The sequence below is a fragment of the Brassica napus genome, chromosome A10 (genome assembly GCF_020379485.1).
Source record: "Brassica napus cultivar Da-Ae chromosome A10, Da-Ae, whole genome shotgun sequence".
NCBI classification, from domain to species: domain Eukaryota; kingdom Viridiplantae; phylum Streptophyta; class Magnoliopsida; order Brassicales; family Brassicaceae; genus Brassica; species Brassica napus.
In genome coordinates this window covers 14,633,233-14,647,340 of record NC_063443.1, presented here as the reverse complement: position 1 = coordinate 14,647,340, position 14,108 = coordinate 14,633,233, and the positions used below count along the sequence as shown (strand labels likewise).

General features: G+C 37.1%; 4 protein-coding genes across 4 annotated transcripts; 2 read left to right on the top strand and 2 right to left on the bottom strand.

Moving 5' to 3' along the window:
- Window positions 1-57: 57 nt before the first annotated feature.
- On the top strand, window positions 58-1,797 carry LOC106387770 (dnaJ homolog subfamily C member 18-like). The gene is made up of 3 exons (XM_013827682.3): window positions 58-449; window positions 871-939; window positions 1,041-1,797. Exons 1-3 carry the CDS (start codon window positions 129-131, stop codon window positions 1,677-1,679), a joined length of 1,029 nt encoding a protein of 342 aa, XP_013683136.2. The 5' UTR covers window positions 58-128; the 3' UTR covers window positions 1,680-1,797.
- LOC106387771 lies at window positions 1,770-2,505 on the bottom strand. Its single transcript, XM_013827683.3, has 2 exons — window positions 2,113-2,505; window positions 1,770-2,044 (listed from the first exon to the last, which is right to left on the bottom strand). The coding sequence occupies exons 1-2, from the start codon at window positions 2,266-2,268 to the stop codon at window positions 1,952-1,954; spliced, it is 249 nt and encodes an 82-aa protein (XP_013683137.2). The 5' UTR covers window positions 2,269-2,505; the 3' UTR covers window positions 1,770-1,951.
- Window positions 2,506-5,676: 3,171 nt separating this feature from the next.
- On the top strand, window positions 5,677-8,161 carry LOC106387772 (glutamate dehydrogenase 1). The gene is made up of 9 exons (XM_013827685.3): window positions 5,677-6,047; window positions 6,273-6,386; window positions 6,477-6,698; window positions 6,790-6,864; window positions 6,939-7,055; window positions 7,133-7,383; window positions 7,475-7,550; window positions 7,627-7,713; window positions 7,790-8,161. Exons 1-9 carry the CDS (start codon window positions 5,940-5,942, stop codon window positions 7,973-7,975), a joined length of 1,236 nt encoding a protein of 411 aa, XP_013683139.1. The 5' UTR covers window positions 5,677-5,939; the 3' UTR covers window positions 7,976-8,161.
- Window positions 8,162-9,010: 849 nt separating this feature from the next.
- On the bottom strand, window positions 9,011-13,393 carry LOC106387773 (casein kinase 1-like protein HD16). Its single transcript, XM_013827686.3, has 14 exons — window positions 12,973-13,393; window positions 12,027-12,430; window positions 11,806-11,931; window positions 11,588-11,731; window positions 11,444-11,499; window positions 11,291-11,362; window positions 11,108-11,202; window positions 10,947-11,013; window positions 10,734-10,863; window positions 10,291-10,640; window positions 10,029-10,203; window positions 9,857-9,947; window positions 9,437-9,783; window positions 9,011-9,332 (listed from the first exon to the last, which is right to left on the bottom strand). Exons 2-14 carry the CDS (start codon window positions 12,387-12,389, stop codon window positions 9,273-9,275), a joined length of 2,076 nt encoding a protein of 691 aa, XP_013683140.2. The 5' UTR covers window positions 12,390-12,430; window positions 12,973-13,393; the 3' UTR covers window positions 9,011-9,272.
- Between the last annotated feature and the right edge of the window lie 715 nt (window positions 13,394-14,108).

Genomic DNA, 14,108 nt, shown 5'->3' with positions numbered 1-14,108 from the left:
TGATCCAAATCAACGAGAGCCGTCAGTTAACTTTTTTTTAACGGCTCTCCTCCCGACACAACCAGCTTCTGTTTCCACACTACTTAACATAAGTGGTCCGTAGGGAGACTTGCGACTGAGAAGATAGAATGCAGACTCACCTCCTGGTGGGTCCCACCCCAATCAAAAGCTGCCGTCGATTCTCATCCGCCATCTCTGGCGATCTCCTCCCTCCGTCGTTCAATTCGTGTGGTCGTGAGTCTCGTGACCTTTACCACCACCGTCGAAGATACCGCGACGGCAGATCTCGGTACCAGCGCAGTCGTCGGAAGACGACTGTTATATCCGCGGCGTACTCTTCTTCTTCTTGGTCTTCCGCCGGCGAGCAGAACCACTACGTCGTTTTGGGAATCGCTCGCAACGCCACGCAAGCTGACGTCAAGAGAGCTTATCGCTTGCTCGCTCGAAAGGTTAGGCCTTTCGTTTGGGACTCTTCTCGTTTCTAGTTTGGCATCATTAGCTGGTTAGATTGATTGCTTTGGTGTATTAGATGTTAGTGAGATAAGAGTAGCTGAGAACGCAACCACTTTCTTCTAGTCACGCAAGCTCTGTGATTAGGACATTGTTGAAATTGTAACGCAGAATGAGGTGAAATTCAGTAATAAAATTAAAAAAGTTGGAATCTTTGTGGGTTGAATAAGTAATTTCTGTGAGTTATGATTCAGCATCTCAGCTGCCTTTGTTCATTATCTAAGCAAGTTAGCAACATTTGTCTGAAGCTTGGTGGAACATTCAAGCTCTAGTACACTTGGATCCTTCTTATCGCTAGTGAACACGATAAATCTAGTATGCTCTTTGTTTGTTGACAGTATCCTTGTGTTGCTATTGTAGTTTCATCCTGATGTTAACAAGGATTCTAAAGCAGGAGAGCTATTCAAGAGCATTCGTTGTTCCTACGAGGTGTGTATTTCTATCAATGACTCATATCTGAGTAGTGCCTTAACCACAAACTTTGAGTTTTCTTTTCTTATTCACTTTACTTGTGTTTTTGTTTTGGAAAGGTTCTATCTAATGAAGCTACAAGGATTCAGTACGACCGATCACTTAAAGTTCAAGAAAATTCAAGGTTCTCTAGAGTGAAAAGGCACTACAGCACTCCTGACACCGAGCTTGAAGATGCCATGAAGTATTGTTACAACTGGTCCCAGAAAAGACGAGGATCCAGATACGAGAGAGCCTATGGACACTACTCTACATACCCAAACTCACATTTCTACAGTGACCCACCCGAACAAGAAGAAGAAGAAGAAGAAGAAGAAGAGACGGCACAAGAACAGAGAGACTCTTTCGCCAAAGTTCTCAAAACTGCTTTCCTCTCCATGTTTCTTCTCTATACCCTCGGTTACCTCGCATCTCTCACGTTTAGCACGTTCACAGCTTTGCTCGACAAGGAGCTAGACATGGGTTACAAATCCGGGTTCATGATAGCTTGGATACTCGGGGGAAAAGGCGGTATCCTTCTCACTCTCTGCCTTACGTTTGCAAGCTGGCTCTGCGGGAAAGCAAGCAGCAGCGTGGTGGTTGTTATGGTGGTGGCGATGTGGGTTGGGTCCAATTTAGCAAGACATGCTCCTCTTCCACAAGGAGCTCTCCTCACACTCCTCTACATGTCAATCAAGCTTCAAGTCGACTCAAGGTGAATCTTTAATCTCAAAAGTTAGGTTGTAAATAATATTAGATTAAACATTCTCTTTCAAGTTGTATAAACTTCTCTATTGCAATATCTCGTATGATGGAGAAAGTGTCTATTGCTTGAAAGTTACAAACTCCAGATTACAAACAAAATTAATCAAAATTACAAAACTCAAAAGAGATGAATTAGAACAACTCGTCTAAGTATATTATATCATTCTGCTGCACAATACCAAAAAGAAAAAAAAAAGATGAAATTTTTGTAATAAAGCTTTCTTCTTCATTGAGACTTGTCTCTCATCTCCTTGAGATTCCGCCAAAGGTACTTTCCGCTGGCCATGTCGACGAACACCCAGAACCCATTCTCCATCCTCTGTTCATTGAAAGGAGACAACTTTAGAAACAGAACTCAACAAATTAACGAAAAGCAATGAGATTTACCTTTCTGAAACAGAGTCCTTGTTTATCATTCAATTCGACGGGTGAGTCGTCGTCGTCTCCGATGAGTTCCGGCGAAGAAGAACTCACCGTCTTCCACGCGAAGTATCCGGCGAGAACCGCAGAGAAGAACACCAATAGGAATCTCAAAGGACACATATTGAAACAGGGAAAGAAGAAGAGATTGGGTTTTGATGATGAATGTGTCGAGGAAGAAAGAAATGGAGAATCTAGGGTTCGTGAAAGGGAGAAAGAGAGAGAGATTTAAAGGGTGAGAGATTACGACGACATGTCTCCCTCTCTCTCTCTCTGCGATCAAAAGGAAACGCGTTTCTGAATTTTTCAGCAATGAGAGGATACGAATTGGTATTTTTTGAAATTATTACGTCAATGAATTATATACGCTTTTTATTTCCTCTGTTTTATATAACCGCCCCAATATCTTTTAGTTTTTCTATATTTACCAAATTATACCTTCTTATTTTCACCAATTTCAAAAAAAAAAAAAATACTATACTAATTTATTTTACATTACAAAGATTATTGACCGCACTAAAATACTGGCTTAACTAAAAAAATAGATTAAACTGAAAAACTGAGGGTGTGCCAACTAATTGGGCAACAGTAGGGGCTCTTTGCTAAATTATCACATTTTATGGGGTGTAAAAGAAAGAATCCAAATAAAAAAATAGATGGGAAGTCTAGAAGGGGATGACCTCAACCACCACTCATATGGTTGTCTTATTGTATCATGTTCATGTATCTATGAATGCATGATGCATGTTTGTCAACGCAGACGCAATTATAGAACTGAATATATATGGCTATTCAACAAACGTCTAACTCGTTTTTGGTACAAAGTTGAGGGACAATCTAGGAATTGATAACATCATCTGCAAAGTAATCTCACATATCGGATTTTCGGATTATTGTGTGTTTAATGAAAATCCTTGCTAGATTTCTAAGAATTGATTTTCTTATAGTTACAGTATTTGTTGCTAAATGTAGACGTATTTGGTATTGGTATTATGATTATCACGGGAACCGAATCCTCGGTCTGATGTTATCTATGTAGTTTTCTTATGTTTGATGAAACTGTCGAGGCTTTTTGGAGATGTTGTGTCATGTATGAGTTTTATACAAAGTCTACTTATATACTCATTGGGCTTGCTCCACGCTCCCCACAAATGGATATGTGAACACTTTCCTTACTTCTTACGAAACATGGAAGTTGAAGGGTGTTAATGATGCTGGAGTTTATTTATATGTACACACCAGCATGTACGTGTCAATCCGCGAGAGATAAGTTTATGTCCATACAGAAAAGAGTTTGTTTGAATTGCTCTCTGTCATGTACTTTGATCCGAAGAGAAGTTCAGTTTAGAGGATGTGATGATCTTTAGGCGACTCGATGAAGTGTTAATACAAAATAACTTGAGAGTCTTAGGCCTTCCTTGTAAGAGCTTTCATCAGTTTTCTCTTCTTAGAATAACATTTTACTAATTCAATTTTCTTAACATCATAATTTCTTGTAATGCACATGATTGATTGAACCCCATCGGGTGCTTTTGTCATGATTTGATCATTCCTTATTTCCTTAATCTCAACATGCGGATGCTATGGACTGCTGCATTACGATCCTATAAACTCAGAATAGTATTTTTTAACACAAAAAAAAACTATAGAAGATACCTGTAAAGACAGGCTGTAACATGTGTTTAAAATTGCACCTTACGTTCCTTTTGTTATGTTTCTAGCATTTGTCATGTAACTCTTCTTTCTTTCAGAAATCGAAATAGCCTTCTTGCCAGTTAAAGAAGTACAGTCTGTAAAAGTGGCAAGAATAACACCTTTAACCTTTTTTCCTTGAAATCTTAATCTGTTGCCATGGAAGGGCGTTACGTTGACATAATTTGATCGTTACATACTTGCATAGTTTGAATAGATTCCAACGACATGTGTTACACTATTAAACAATGTGGGTGCTGCTTTTGCAGACGACTGCATGTATATGTATGGTAACACCACTAAATCTCTTAGAAGCCAGAAACAATGTCATTTAATTTCTAGTTGACCATATATGGATATAGCATTCATAACAAAACTGAAGATTCCTTCGATATACGTGTATCAGAGATGAAACCGAAGCTACTATTAGGCTGCATCGCCTGGTCAACGCTCACGCCGTTGTATTTTTTCTCTTCTCTTTAAACAACTTTGTCTCCTATATAGTGACTTCGACACCATCACTGACAGTTACAAACCAATATTGATATTACTTAAATAAATAAAATTGGCAATCGTGAAATGTATTATTATATTGTAAATTTTTGAATCAGGACATGTGTTTTGGACATATCAATTGGGACGCAACGAAAGAAATAGAGTGGATAAGATTGTCTACAAGTCAACATACACCAACTTAAAATAATCAAAGAAATCATGATTTGATGCGAACATGACGATGAATCCATATATCTTTCCTAATCAAAATATTACGTTGATAGATTATGTCACATTCTCCACTTATTTTCCTATAGGAATATTTAGCATAACATTGCATTTACATGTAATGCGCATAGAATGTTCTTATTCGGGTGGCTTAGATTATGTTCTGATAAATACATAACACAGTAATTAGTTTCAAGTACTAATATTCGTTTTGTTATTAGAATTATTTCTAGCCCATATCTGTCTACATATCCAACAGTATATATAAACTAAAAGATAAAAGATAAATGATGAGTGTCCAAAGAATCTTTATTAGTCTACTTAACCCCGAATTTTAGGTAAGTTACAAATAAAACATCGGTATAGCCTATGTTCGTATTCTTGGGACTAACTAAACAGATGGGCAGTTAGTAGGTAGAGTTGTTATCAGGGATGGACAAAGAGCAAATACTATAGAAATTTCAATATTTATGATTTGCTTCAATATTTACGGATTTATAAGAGTATTTACGGATATTTCATATGTGTACTTAATACAAATAATTTAGAAAAATCGATACAAATTTTTTTTAAAAAAAATTCACATGATATAATAAATAAATAAAAATTAGTAAAACTATATGTTTCATGAATTTTAAAATAATTAAAAACAAAATTTAACAAAGAGTTATATAGCTCTCATAAAGATTTTTTTCTTCTCTTGATTTAATACTTTTATAAATAATAATGTGAATAAAATCTATTAAATCATATGTTAGAATAATAATTAAATAAATTTATACATTTAAACCTCTACGTTTAATTTAGATATAACGTACTTATACATTTGTCGGAAAAGAACAAATATCCGTTATAGTTTTTTTTAGTATTTATGATTTGATTCGTTTTAACGGATATTAAATTATACTATTTGTTTTGTTTCGAAACTTTACGAACATCCGAATTTATCGGATCGAATCGAAACAAATAATGTTCTCTCCTAGTTGTTATAAAAGGGACAATGACTCTTGAGTTATCTTAAAACACGTTCGTCTTAATTACTTGTCTCTTTCATGTTTTAATAATGTTTATTTTTCAAATATAAAAAGCAGAAAATACCCTTATTATCTCATAATTAGTACTAATACTGTGAATAGTATCTTGGCCTTTGTAAACTCCTTTACTTAATCAGCTCGACCTCCACTGAATCTTAATCATATTAATCAGCTCCACCCTCCACTGAATCTTACCTAAGCATAGATCACGTGCAGTGTATACAGTGTACACACTCTCTACTATATATCTGTGTGCATAGTGATCTGTACACATCCATCGTTCTAATACAGCGTTCTGATCAAAGTCCCCAAAGAAAGAAAAAAAGACCAAACAGAAAAAAAGAGATGAATGCTTTAGCAGCAACAAACAGAAACTTCAGGCTTGCTTCTAGGCTTCTGGGTTTGGATTCTAAACTTGAGAAGAGTCTTCTCATCCCTTTCAGAGAAATCAAGGTTCGGTTTTCATCAGTTTCACTTCTCTTTATGTCCAAAGTTCGATTCTTTTTTTTGTTGGGTCTGAAAACTAGCTTAAAGTTCTTGTCGGAAAACTAAGTCCCTTCGCCGGAGATGATTCTTCGCGGTAGATCTCCTCCATGGAGGAGAAAGTAAAATGATTTGATATTAAATCATATAACCGGAACGAACCAGATAATAAACCGGTTATCGAACTTTTTGCAGGTGGAGTGTACCATACCGAAAGACGATGGGACAATAGCGTCGTTTGTTGGGTTCAGAGTCCAGCACGACAATGCAAGAGGTCCTATGAAAGGTGGAATCAGATATCATCCTGAGGTTTGGTCTTTACCTTTATAAATTTCTCTTCCAAACCGGTCAATTCAGTAAGATATGATTTGATACCGGTTATCGGTTAATTTTCTGCAGGTTGAACCGGATGAAGTGAACGCATTGGCTCAGCTCATGACATGGAAAACAGCAGTGGCTAACATTCCGTACGGAGGAGCCAAAGGAGGCATTGGCTGTGATCCGAGCAAGCTCAGCATCTCTGAGCTGGAGCGGTTGACTCGTGTTTTCACTCAGAAGATTCATGATCTCATTGGGATTCACACTGATGTTCCAGCTCCAGATATGGGCACTGGTCCTCAGGTTCTTTAAAACTCTTTCTCTCTCTCTCAAACCTTTTTGTTATTTTTTTAGTCATCTTTTAACGTTTTTTTTTGCTTGGTGAATTTTGTAGACAATGGCTTGGATTCTTGATGAGTACTCTAAGTTCCATGGATACTCGCCTGCAGTTGTCACTGGAAAACCCATTGTAAGTAGCTGTAATCACGGTGTTGTTTTGCTATTTCACGGTATTTATATGAGTGGTAATGATGTTTTGGGTAGGATCTTGGTGGATCACTCGGGAGAGACGCTGCCACTGGAAGAGGAGTGATGTTTGGAACTGAAGCTTTGCTTAACGAGCACGGCAAGAGCATCTCAGGGCAACGTTTTGTCATCCAGGTGAAGTTTCTTTCTTTATTACAGTTCCTTGCGAGTTAGAGAAGGTTCTTGATCGGGTGTACATGTTGGTTCTTCAGGGGTTTGGGAATGTGGGCTCTTGGGCGGCGAAGCTGATAAGTGAACAAGGTGGGAAGATAGTTGCGGTGAGTGACATTACTGGAGCTATCAAGAACAAGGACGGTATCGATATCGAGAGCTTGCTCAACTATACCAAAGAACACAGAGGTGTTAAAGGGTTTGATGGTGCGCATCCGATCGATGCTAACTCGATACTGGTTGAGGATTGTGATATTCTCATCCCTGCAGCACTTGGTGGTGTCATCAACAGGTTTTAAGCTTTGTTTCGCTACACAAACTTACTATTGTTTTTTTATTTTGGAAAGTTTGTTCTGTAACGGTTGATTTTGTTGTGGTTGAAGGGAGAATGCGAATGAGATTAAAGCAAAGTTCATCATTGAAGCTGCTAACCATCCAACTGATCCTGATGCTGATGAGGTTTCATTCTCATTCTTTTTTTACTTAAGAGATTCTCATTGCAAAAAAATGTAATGGAACCTTTTCTTTATCACAGATCTTGAGTAAGAAAGGTGTGGTTATTCTCCCGGACATATATGCAAACTCTGGAGGAGTCACTGTCAGCTACTTCGAATGGGTTCAGGTATGAGTCTAAAGGAACCTTGGACAAACCACAAATCAAACCGTTACTGATGAGTTATTTTCTGGTAATGTGGCAGAACATACAAGGGTTTATGTGGGAGGAAGAGAAGGTGAACGATGAGCTGAAGACATACATGAATCGTGGATTCAAAGACATGAAAGAGATGTGCAAAACTCATTCATGTGATCTTAGGATGGGAGCTTTCACGCTCGGTGTTAACCGTGTGGCTCGGGCTACCGTTCTCAGAGGTTGGGGAGCTTAAGATTCTGTGTTAAAAACTCCTTTTAATAAAACGAGCACATCTCTAATCCTTTGTCTTTGTTTTTATCATCTACTTTTGGCTTAGAGATCCTCTCCTGAGTTTAACATATCTGAGTTTATAACCAGATGATGCTTGTGTATGTAATAAAACCATGGACCTATAATAATTGATCAGTATTTTACTCAATTGATAATACCAAAGTATCAAAAACTAATTCTAGAATACATTTTATCATCATCATGATTCTTAGACGCATTTTTCATTATCCAAGTTAAAAAAAAAAAAAAACAGAATCACAAGCTAAGGCTATATAGATTAGTATCCTCTCCCTCGGCCTCTGGAGAATCCTCCACGCCCCCTCGGACCACCTCTGGAGCTGGAGAATCCTCCACGGCCCCTAGGAGCACCTCTGGAGGAGGAGAATACTCCACGGCCTCCCGTAGATTGTCCCCTGCAAGAAAAAAAACATAACAAGACTCTTGTTAAAGACTTGTACTTACATTGTCAACAAGTGGGTTCTACTGCTTAAGAAGTGTGGCTTACTTTGGTTGAGGAAGGAATCTTGCGAGAGGAAAAAGCTTAAGAGCCAAGAGGCTCGATGTAGAATTTATCCCCTTCAGCCTATGAGGTGGCTACAATACCTTCCATCATCTTGACTGAAAAGAGCTGAAAAAGGAATCAATGCTTTTAGTATTGTTAACAATATTTTAAAAATGTGAGCGACTTCTTAGTGTTTTCATCAATCATATACCGGTTATAACAAAACCGGTAATTTAAAGTGCCTTCGAAGCAGACAGGTTAACCAAAACCGGGAATATGATATCTGGTAAGACATAGATTCTTTTCATTTGTTGTAAATAACCAAAGAAAACAGTTAAGACGTAGCCAAACAGAAGCTGAGACTCAGTTACCAGCTCGGTTTGATTAAAGACGGCTTTGGATAGATAATACGCTTATGTTAATGAAGTTTTGTTTGCGTTTCTCACATATATTTCACTTAGTTATCAGACATCAAAAAACAAGCAAGTGGATGGATGATAACAATAAATAAGCACACACTTTGAAGGCTTCAAAAGCCCTCAAAAACTTATCTCTATTACTAACTCCATCTTCTCTTTTGTAACTTGTTACATACATTAACCAAGACACATCTATTTCCATTACAATTCAACCAGCCAAACAGGCTGCGTCTCGTTTTTACCTCTTTTGATTGGGGGTATTATGACGATCCATAAGCAGCTCTAATTGTCTTTGGCTTTCTAACTGAACATATGATGTTAAGTGTCGTATCAGCAGTTCAGCACACTGTCCTGCCATAGCATACTGATGCAATGTACAGATTTTTCGCCCATTTCTCCTGTAAAATATCAAAACCAACATCGCACAGGTTTTAGTTTCAGTATATGGAAACAGAACAACAGCAAAAAGATCCAAACTTTGTTCAAAAATACAGAAACCCACCTTGACATGAGTACTTGGAAAGGCAGTGGTCCGAAGTGTCTCCTGAGTTTCATCCATCATTTTACGTTTTGGTATGCTTAATATGAAGGCTGCTTGATCTGCAGTTGCTGCCATTGATGTGATTCTGTACCCACTCTCCCACCTCCTATGTATTCCATCGCTTGGGTACAAAAAGTCCAGCTCCACCACCTGATCAGAGAAGCCAGAGTTCCTCGACATTACCACGCCCCAACGATTACCAGCAGTTGTCATGGAGGTTACATGAAAATCTTCTTTCCATTTCTTATTTATCCACTTGAATGGAAACGAGTCACTCACTTTGTATGACTGCTGAGTATAAGTAGTTCCTACCAATTTACAACAAGTAGAAATAAGTAATGAAGACTTTGTGTTTTTTGTTTATTATTCACTAACACTAACCTTTTGACATAACAACTAACGAGCTCCCGTTATCTGCACCAGCTATGGAACTTATATAGTAGTTCTTTTCCCACTGTTCCATAATCCAATCCTGCAGAAAGAAATAGTTAGTTACTAAGTTATTACAGAACAGACTGTTTCCTAATTACTTCAACTCATTATTAGTTACTACCTTGTGCAGGAAGACCTTTGACAACTCATAAACTTGAGAGGTAAATCCAGTTCCAGCATCCATAATAAGGGCCCAGAGATTCGCTGCTGATGCTACACAGCTAATCAAAAGACCATCTTCATTACCCTTCTGTACATGCTGGCTCAGTCTTGTCTCTGCAACATTGTAGTGATATCTACAAAGGAAATAACAGTTAGTGAGGGATTTTCTTAATGAAGGTTTTCGAAAACTTTCAAGTAGTGTATATGCAAAACTAGTTTACCTCTGTTTCATGGGACGACGAGCGTTATAAACTGAAATCCATTGAGTGGCAGGAGTGCCTACTCTGATCTTCTTCTTCGGCTGTTCATCCTCTTCCAAATTAAGAACCAGTCTTCCACGCTTTTGTCCAACCTTGAGAGCCCCATCGATTCTAACTGGTCTAGATAGAGCGCACGGCTCAATTAAAGTATCGAAAATCGAAATAAGCTTTGCGTAGTTTGGCTCCTCGTCAAACTTCAGATTAGTAACTGCCTCAAGGAATAGCTTAAACGGTGGTGGACAGAAACAGCACATCAACTCAGGAGAAGTTGACATCTTTTTCTTGCAAACAAGAAAACTCTTGTTATCACCCTGCCAAAAACATCAATGGATGCATATAAGTCACTAACTACATTGAAGAAGATAAATAGCTGTAAGTTCATGAAAGGAAGTAAAAAAACAGACCTGGTAACCTTGCCATGGCAATCTTCCCTTCAAGAGAAAAATTAGAGTATAAGCCAATGACTCAAGATCATCTCTTCGACTTCCAGTACGTCCTAGATGTGCATGAACACTTGCATACCTTACAGTCCCCCTGTATTGCCAAACATTATAAACATGTAAGGAATAATATTATATTTTTATATGAAAACGGTAAAATACACGAATGAAAAATACCTGAACACATCAGGTCTTTGATCATATTCAACATGCAGGCCTGAGTGAGTATCTTTCCATTTTGATGCTGAAACAAAAGAAAAGATTATGTGAAAACTAATGTAAACATCAAGTGAGACATTGTAGCAACAGAAGAGAAGGTACTAGTACATAAAACTCACCTAGACCAAGATCGATAAGGTAGAGTTTCTTCTCATCTGCTGTTCCGGGTTGACCGAGTAAAAAGTTTTCAGGCTTCACATCTCCATGGACAAACCTATTGTGGTAAAAAAAAATCGAATTATTTCCTTGAAAAGAATGAAACTATTAGAAAAGAAGTAAGCAAGAGAATATTTTTCGCTAACCCTTTCATGTGAAGTTTCTCAAGAATAGATATGGACTCAACTGCAATGCACGCTACCATGTTTGGTGACATCCTGCCACATGTCATGAACATGGATCACATTAAAAATCTTGCAAAGAGAAGAAAATGTGGTGAAAAGAAAAGAGAATCTTACGATTGCCCTGAAGAGTTCCAAACATCCCAGAGACTCGGACCAAGCATGTCCATGACCTGAAATATTTATCGAAACGTTTCTTAATACAAATAACAATGGCCAATCTCGAAGTGTATTTGATAAAGTTCATACTAAAATACATACAAGGATGTAAAAGTCTCCTTGACGACCCTTATAATGTACAGCAGGAACTCCATAGCAACCGTTGAGATTACTGTACACTTGCCACTCGTAAGGTGGACCAAAATTGCATCCTTTGCTATTTTTGTGCTCAAATTTCAAAGCCACCTGATAAAGAAAACAATAGTCTATCTCAATATTTGACTTCTTTTAAATCTTAAGTATTCTTCTTGACAACATACCTCAACTGCATCAGGGCCAATCCTATCGCTGCCACCACTCACCCTTCTACCGACAAAAACTTGACCAAAGCCTCCTTTACCGAGTTTCCTCTCAGTCTTATAAACAGGAGAGCTTCCAACTTGTACCTATTACACAAAGAAGAAATCAAAAATTAAGCATCTCTCTCAAAAGAAAAAATCTTTTTGATGGAATGTCATAAGATTAGGCATTAAAACTTTACCCTTTCAGGGACTGGAGCTGTGCTTGGATCTTCTTCCACACCAACTACCTTCTCTGGACTACCACCTTCCATGGCGATACCCTTATCAGCTACCCCTTGGACTTGATTAAAAGCAGGCTCGCCTACAGGCTCTGCCTCTAAATCTATTAACCTGATGCCTCGACCCCTACCGGTAGCACCAGTCGGTCTTGGAGGTGCAGCGGCTTTGGCTAAAGCTGCAGCGGTTCCTCTTCCTCGACCACCACCACCACCACCTCTTCTCCTTGTTGTAGTCTGACGAGGAAGCTCAATATTTTCCGCCTGTTCAATCGCCTGAGGGTTAGGTTGTCTCAATCTACGTGCTCCACTTCTTAACTCTGGCATTCTTACTCCATAGAAAAGACTAAGAAAATCTTTTACGTAACCTGCAGCATAAAGAGAGGGAGCAGAGGGTAACAATTTAGTTGACCATTTTTGGCATTACCTACACAATATACAAGAGAGGACACTAATCTATTGTGATAGCAAGTCTTTAGAGAACCTAATAGAATAAGAGAAACAGTGGCTTGCACTTCGAGCAACCTTTTTTTTTTCCATCAACTCACTTTATTGTAGCCATTTCTAATCAAACACATAAGCAAACAAAATCACAAGCAAATGTAAACCAAGTTCAGACCATAAAGTCATCAGCTTTGGCCCAAAAGTAATCAAAACCATCGTTAATCTCTAAGAAACACCATCAACAAGAGCCTAATACTCAAAACATATTTTGACCAAACACCATGAATACAAACTTTCTGCTGATTCTCATCTTCACAGAAGCAGCATAAAAAGTAATATTTTAAAAAAGAATCAACAGGTTGAAAACATCCAAAAACAAGATCTTTTATAAAAAAACACAAGTAAAAGACTTCAAAGAAAGAAAGAAAAAAAAAACATTAAAACAAGATGTCAAAAACATTTCTACCTGAAACGATTAGAAATAAGCCTTCGGAACGATGATCGGACTATGATGATGATGGAATCGATCCACAAAAACAAGCCTTTCAGATCTCCAACAACGGCGATTTAAATGTTGGAACTTTGTAGCTGGATGTGAAGCAACACTTGGAGAGACGTATATATAAATAGAGAGACAAAACTGTAGATAGATTTTGGGTGTTAAATAACGAAGACGAAGATGGAAATACAGATGTGAGGAGGTGCAGATTTGGGGAAGTATTGATCTTTCAGAAAATTTTCTGGCATATATTTGGTGGAGATTTTTATTTTATTTATTTTTCCTCGAGAAAAAAAAAACTATATAAATTTTGAAATTAGAAAATTCTAGTCATGTGTGTACTTACCCGGGCCGTACCATTACCTGTAATGTTAATGGTCTGATTATTGCTGTTTATCTTTGGGGTTGGTCGTATAGTTTAATCTTTTAAACCTTGTTTATATAATATTTTAACACGTTCGTACGCATGTAATGGGACTTGTCTTCAATACCACGTTCACGTGTACCCACATACTCTTTACGCAAAATACAAAAAAAAAAGAGAAATGAAGACCAGTGTAAAATGTAGTTTCTTTTGTTTTTTTGACAAACGTGAATAATGATAATTAGTTTCTGATCTGATCAAACTTACGAGAATTATCTGTAGAATATACTGTGCAGAACATCTATATATATATTATTAAAACTGAAATACATTTGAGAGTTGTTTGGAAACTTGGATAATAGTATAAATGAGAATTATTTGGAAACATGGATAGTAGTATAAATGAGAATTGTTTGGAAACATGGATAGCAGTAGAAAATAATACTTGCTTATCTTAATTGATTTTTTAAAAGATTTTAATTATATTGTTAATCAATTCTAACCCTTCATCTATTATATTTACTAAATAAGTTAATATCATTTATTACAGAAGTACAAAACAAAATTTATTTGTTTTCAATTTTTATTTTATCTTTTACATTCATTTTTCTCAATTTTAATTATTTCTATACAAAATTCAAATCAAAATAATAATTTAAAATTAATTTATATAAATAATTGATTCAAATATATATATATATATATATATATATATATATATATATATATATATATATAT

Bases quoted from the DNA above. Each gene is read 5' to 3' on its own strand.
- LOC106387770 (XM_013827682.3), top strand. From the start codon at position 129: ATGCAGACTCACCTCCTGGTGGGTCCCACCCCAATCAAAAGCTGCCGT. The intron at 450-870 runs GTTAGGCCTTTC...TTGCTATTGTAG, and splicing joins ATCGCTTGCTCGCTCGAAAG to TTTCATCCTGATGTTAACAA. The intron at 940-1,040 runs GTGTGTATTTCT...TGTTTTGGAAAG, and splicing joins GCATTCGTTGTTCCTACGAG to GTTCTATCTAATGAAGCTAC.
- LOC106387773 (XM_013827686.3), bottom strand. From the start codon at position 12,389: ATGCCAGAGTTAAGAAGTGGAGCACGTAGATTGAGACAACCTAACCCT. The intron at 11,500-11,587 runs GTATGTATTTTA...TAAATATTTCAG, and splicing joins AAGGAGACTTTTACATCCTT to GTCATGGACATGCTTGGTCC. The intron at 11,203-11,290 runs GTTAGCGAAAAA...TTACCACAATAG, and splicing joins GAGAAACTTCACATGAAAGG to GTTTGTCCATGGAGATGTGA.
- LOC106387772 (XM_013827685.3), top strand. From the start codon at position 5,940: ATGAATGCTTTAGCAGCAACAAACAGAAACTTCAGGCTTGCTTCTAGG. The intron at 6,865-6,938 runs GTAAGTAGCTGT...TGTTTTGGGTAG, and splicing joins TTGTCACTGGAAAACCCATT to GATCTTGGTGGATCACTCGG. The intron at 7,551-7,626 runs GTTTCATTCTCA...TCTTTATCACAG, and splicing joins CTGATCCTGATGCTGATGAG to ATCTTGAGTAAGAAAGGTGT.
- LOC106387771 (XM_013827683.3), bottom strand. From the start codon at position 2,268: ATGTGTCCTTTGAGATTCCTATTGGTGTTCTTCTCTGCGGTTCTCGCC. The intron at 2,045-2,112 runs GTAAATCTCATT...TTCAATGAACAG, and splicing joins AAGGACTCTGTTTCAGAAAG to AGGATGGAGAATGGGTTCTG.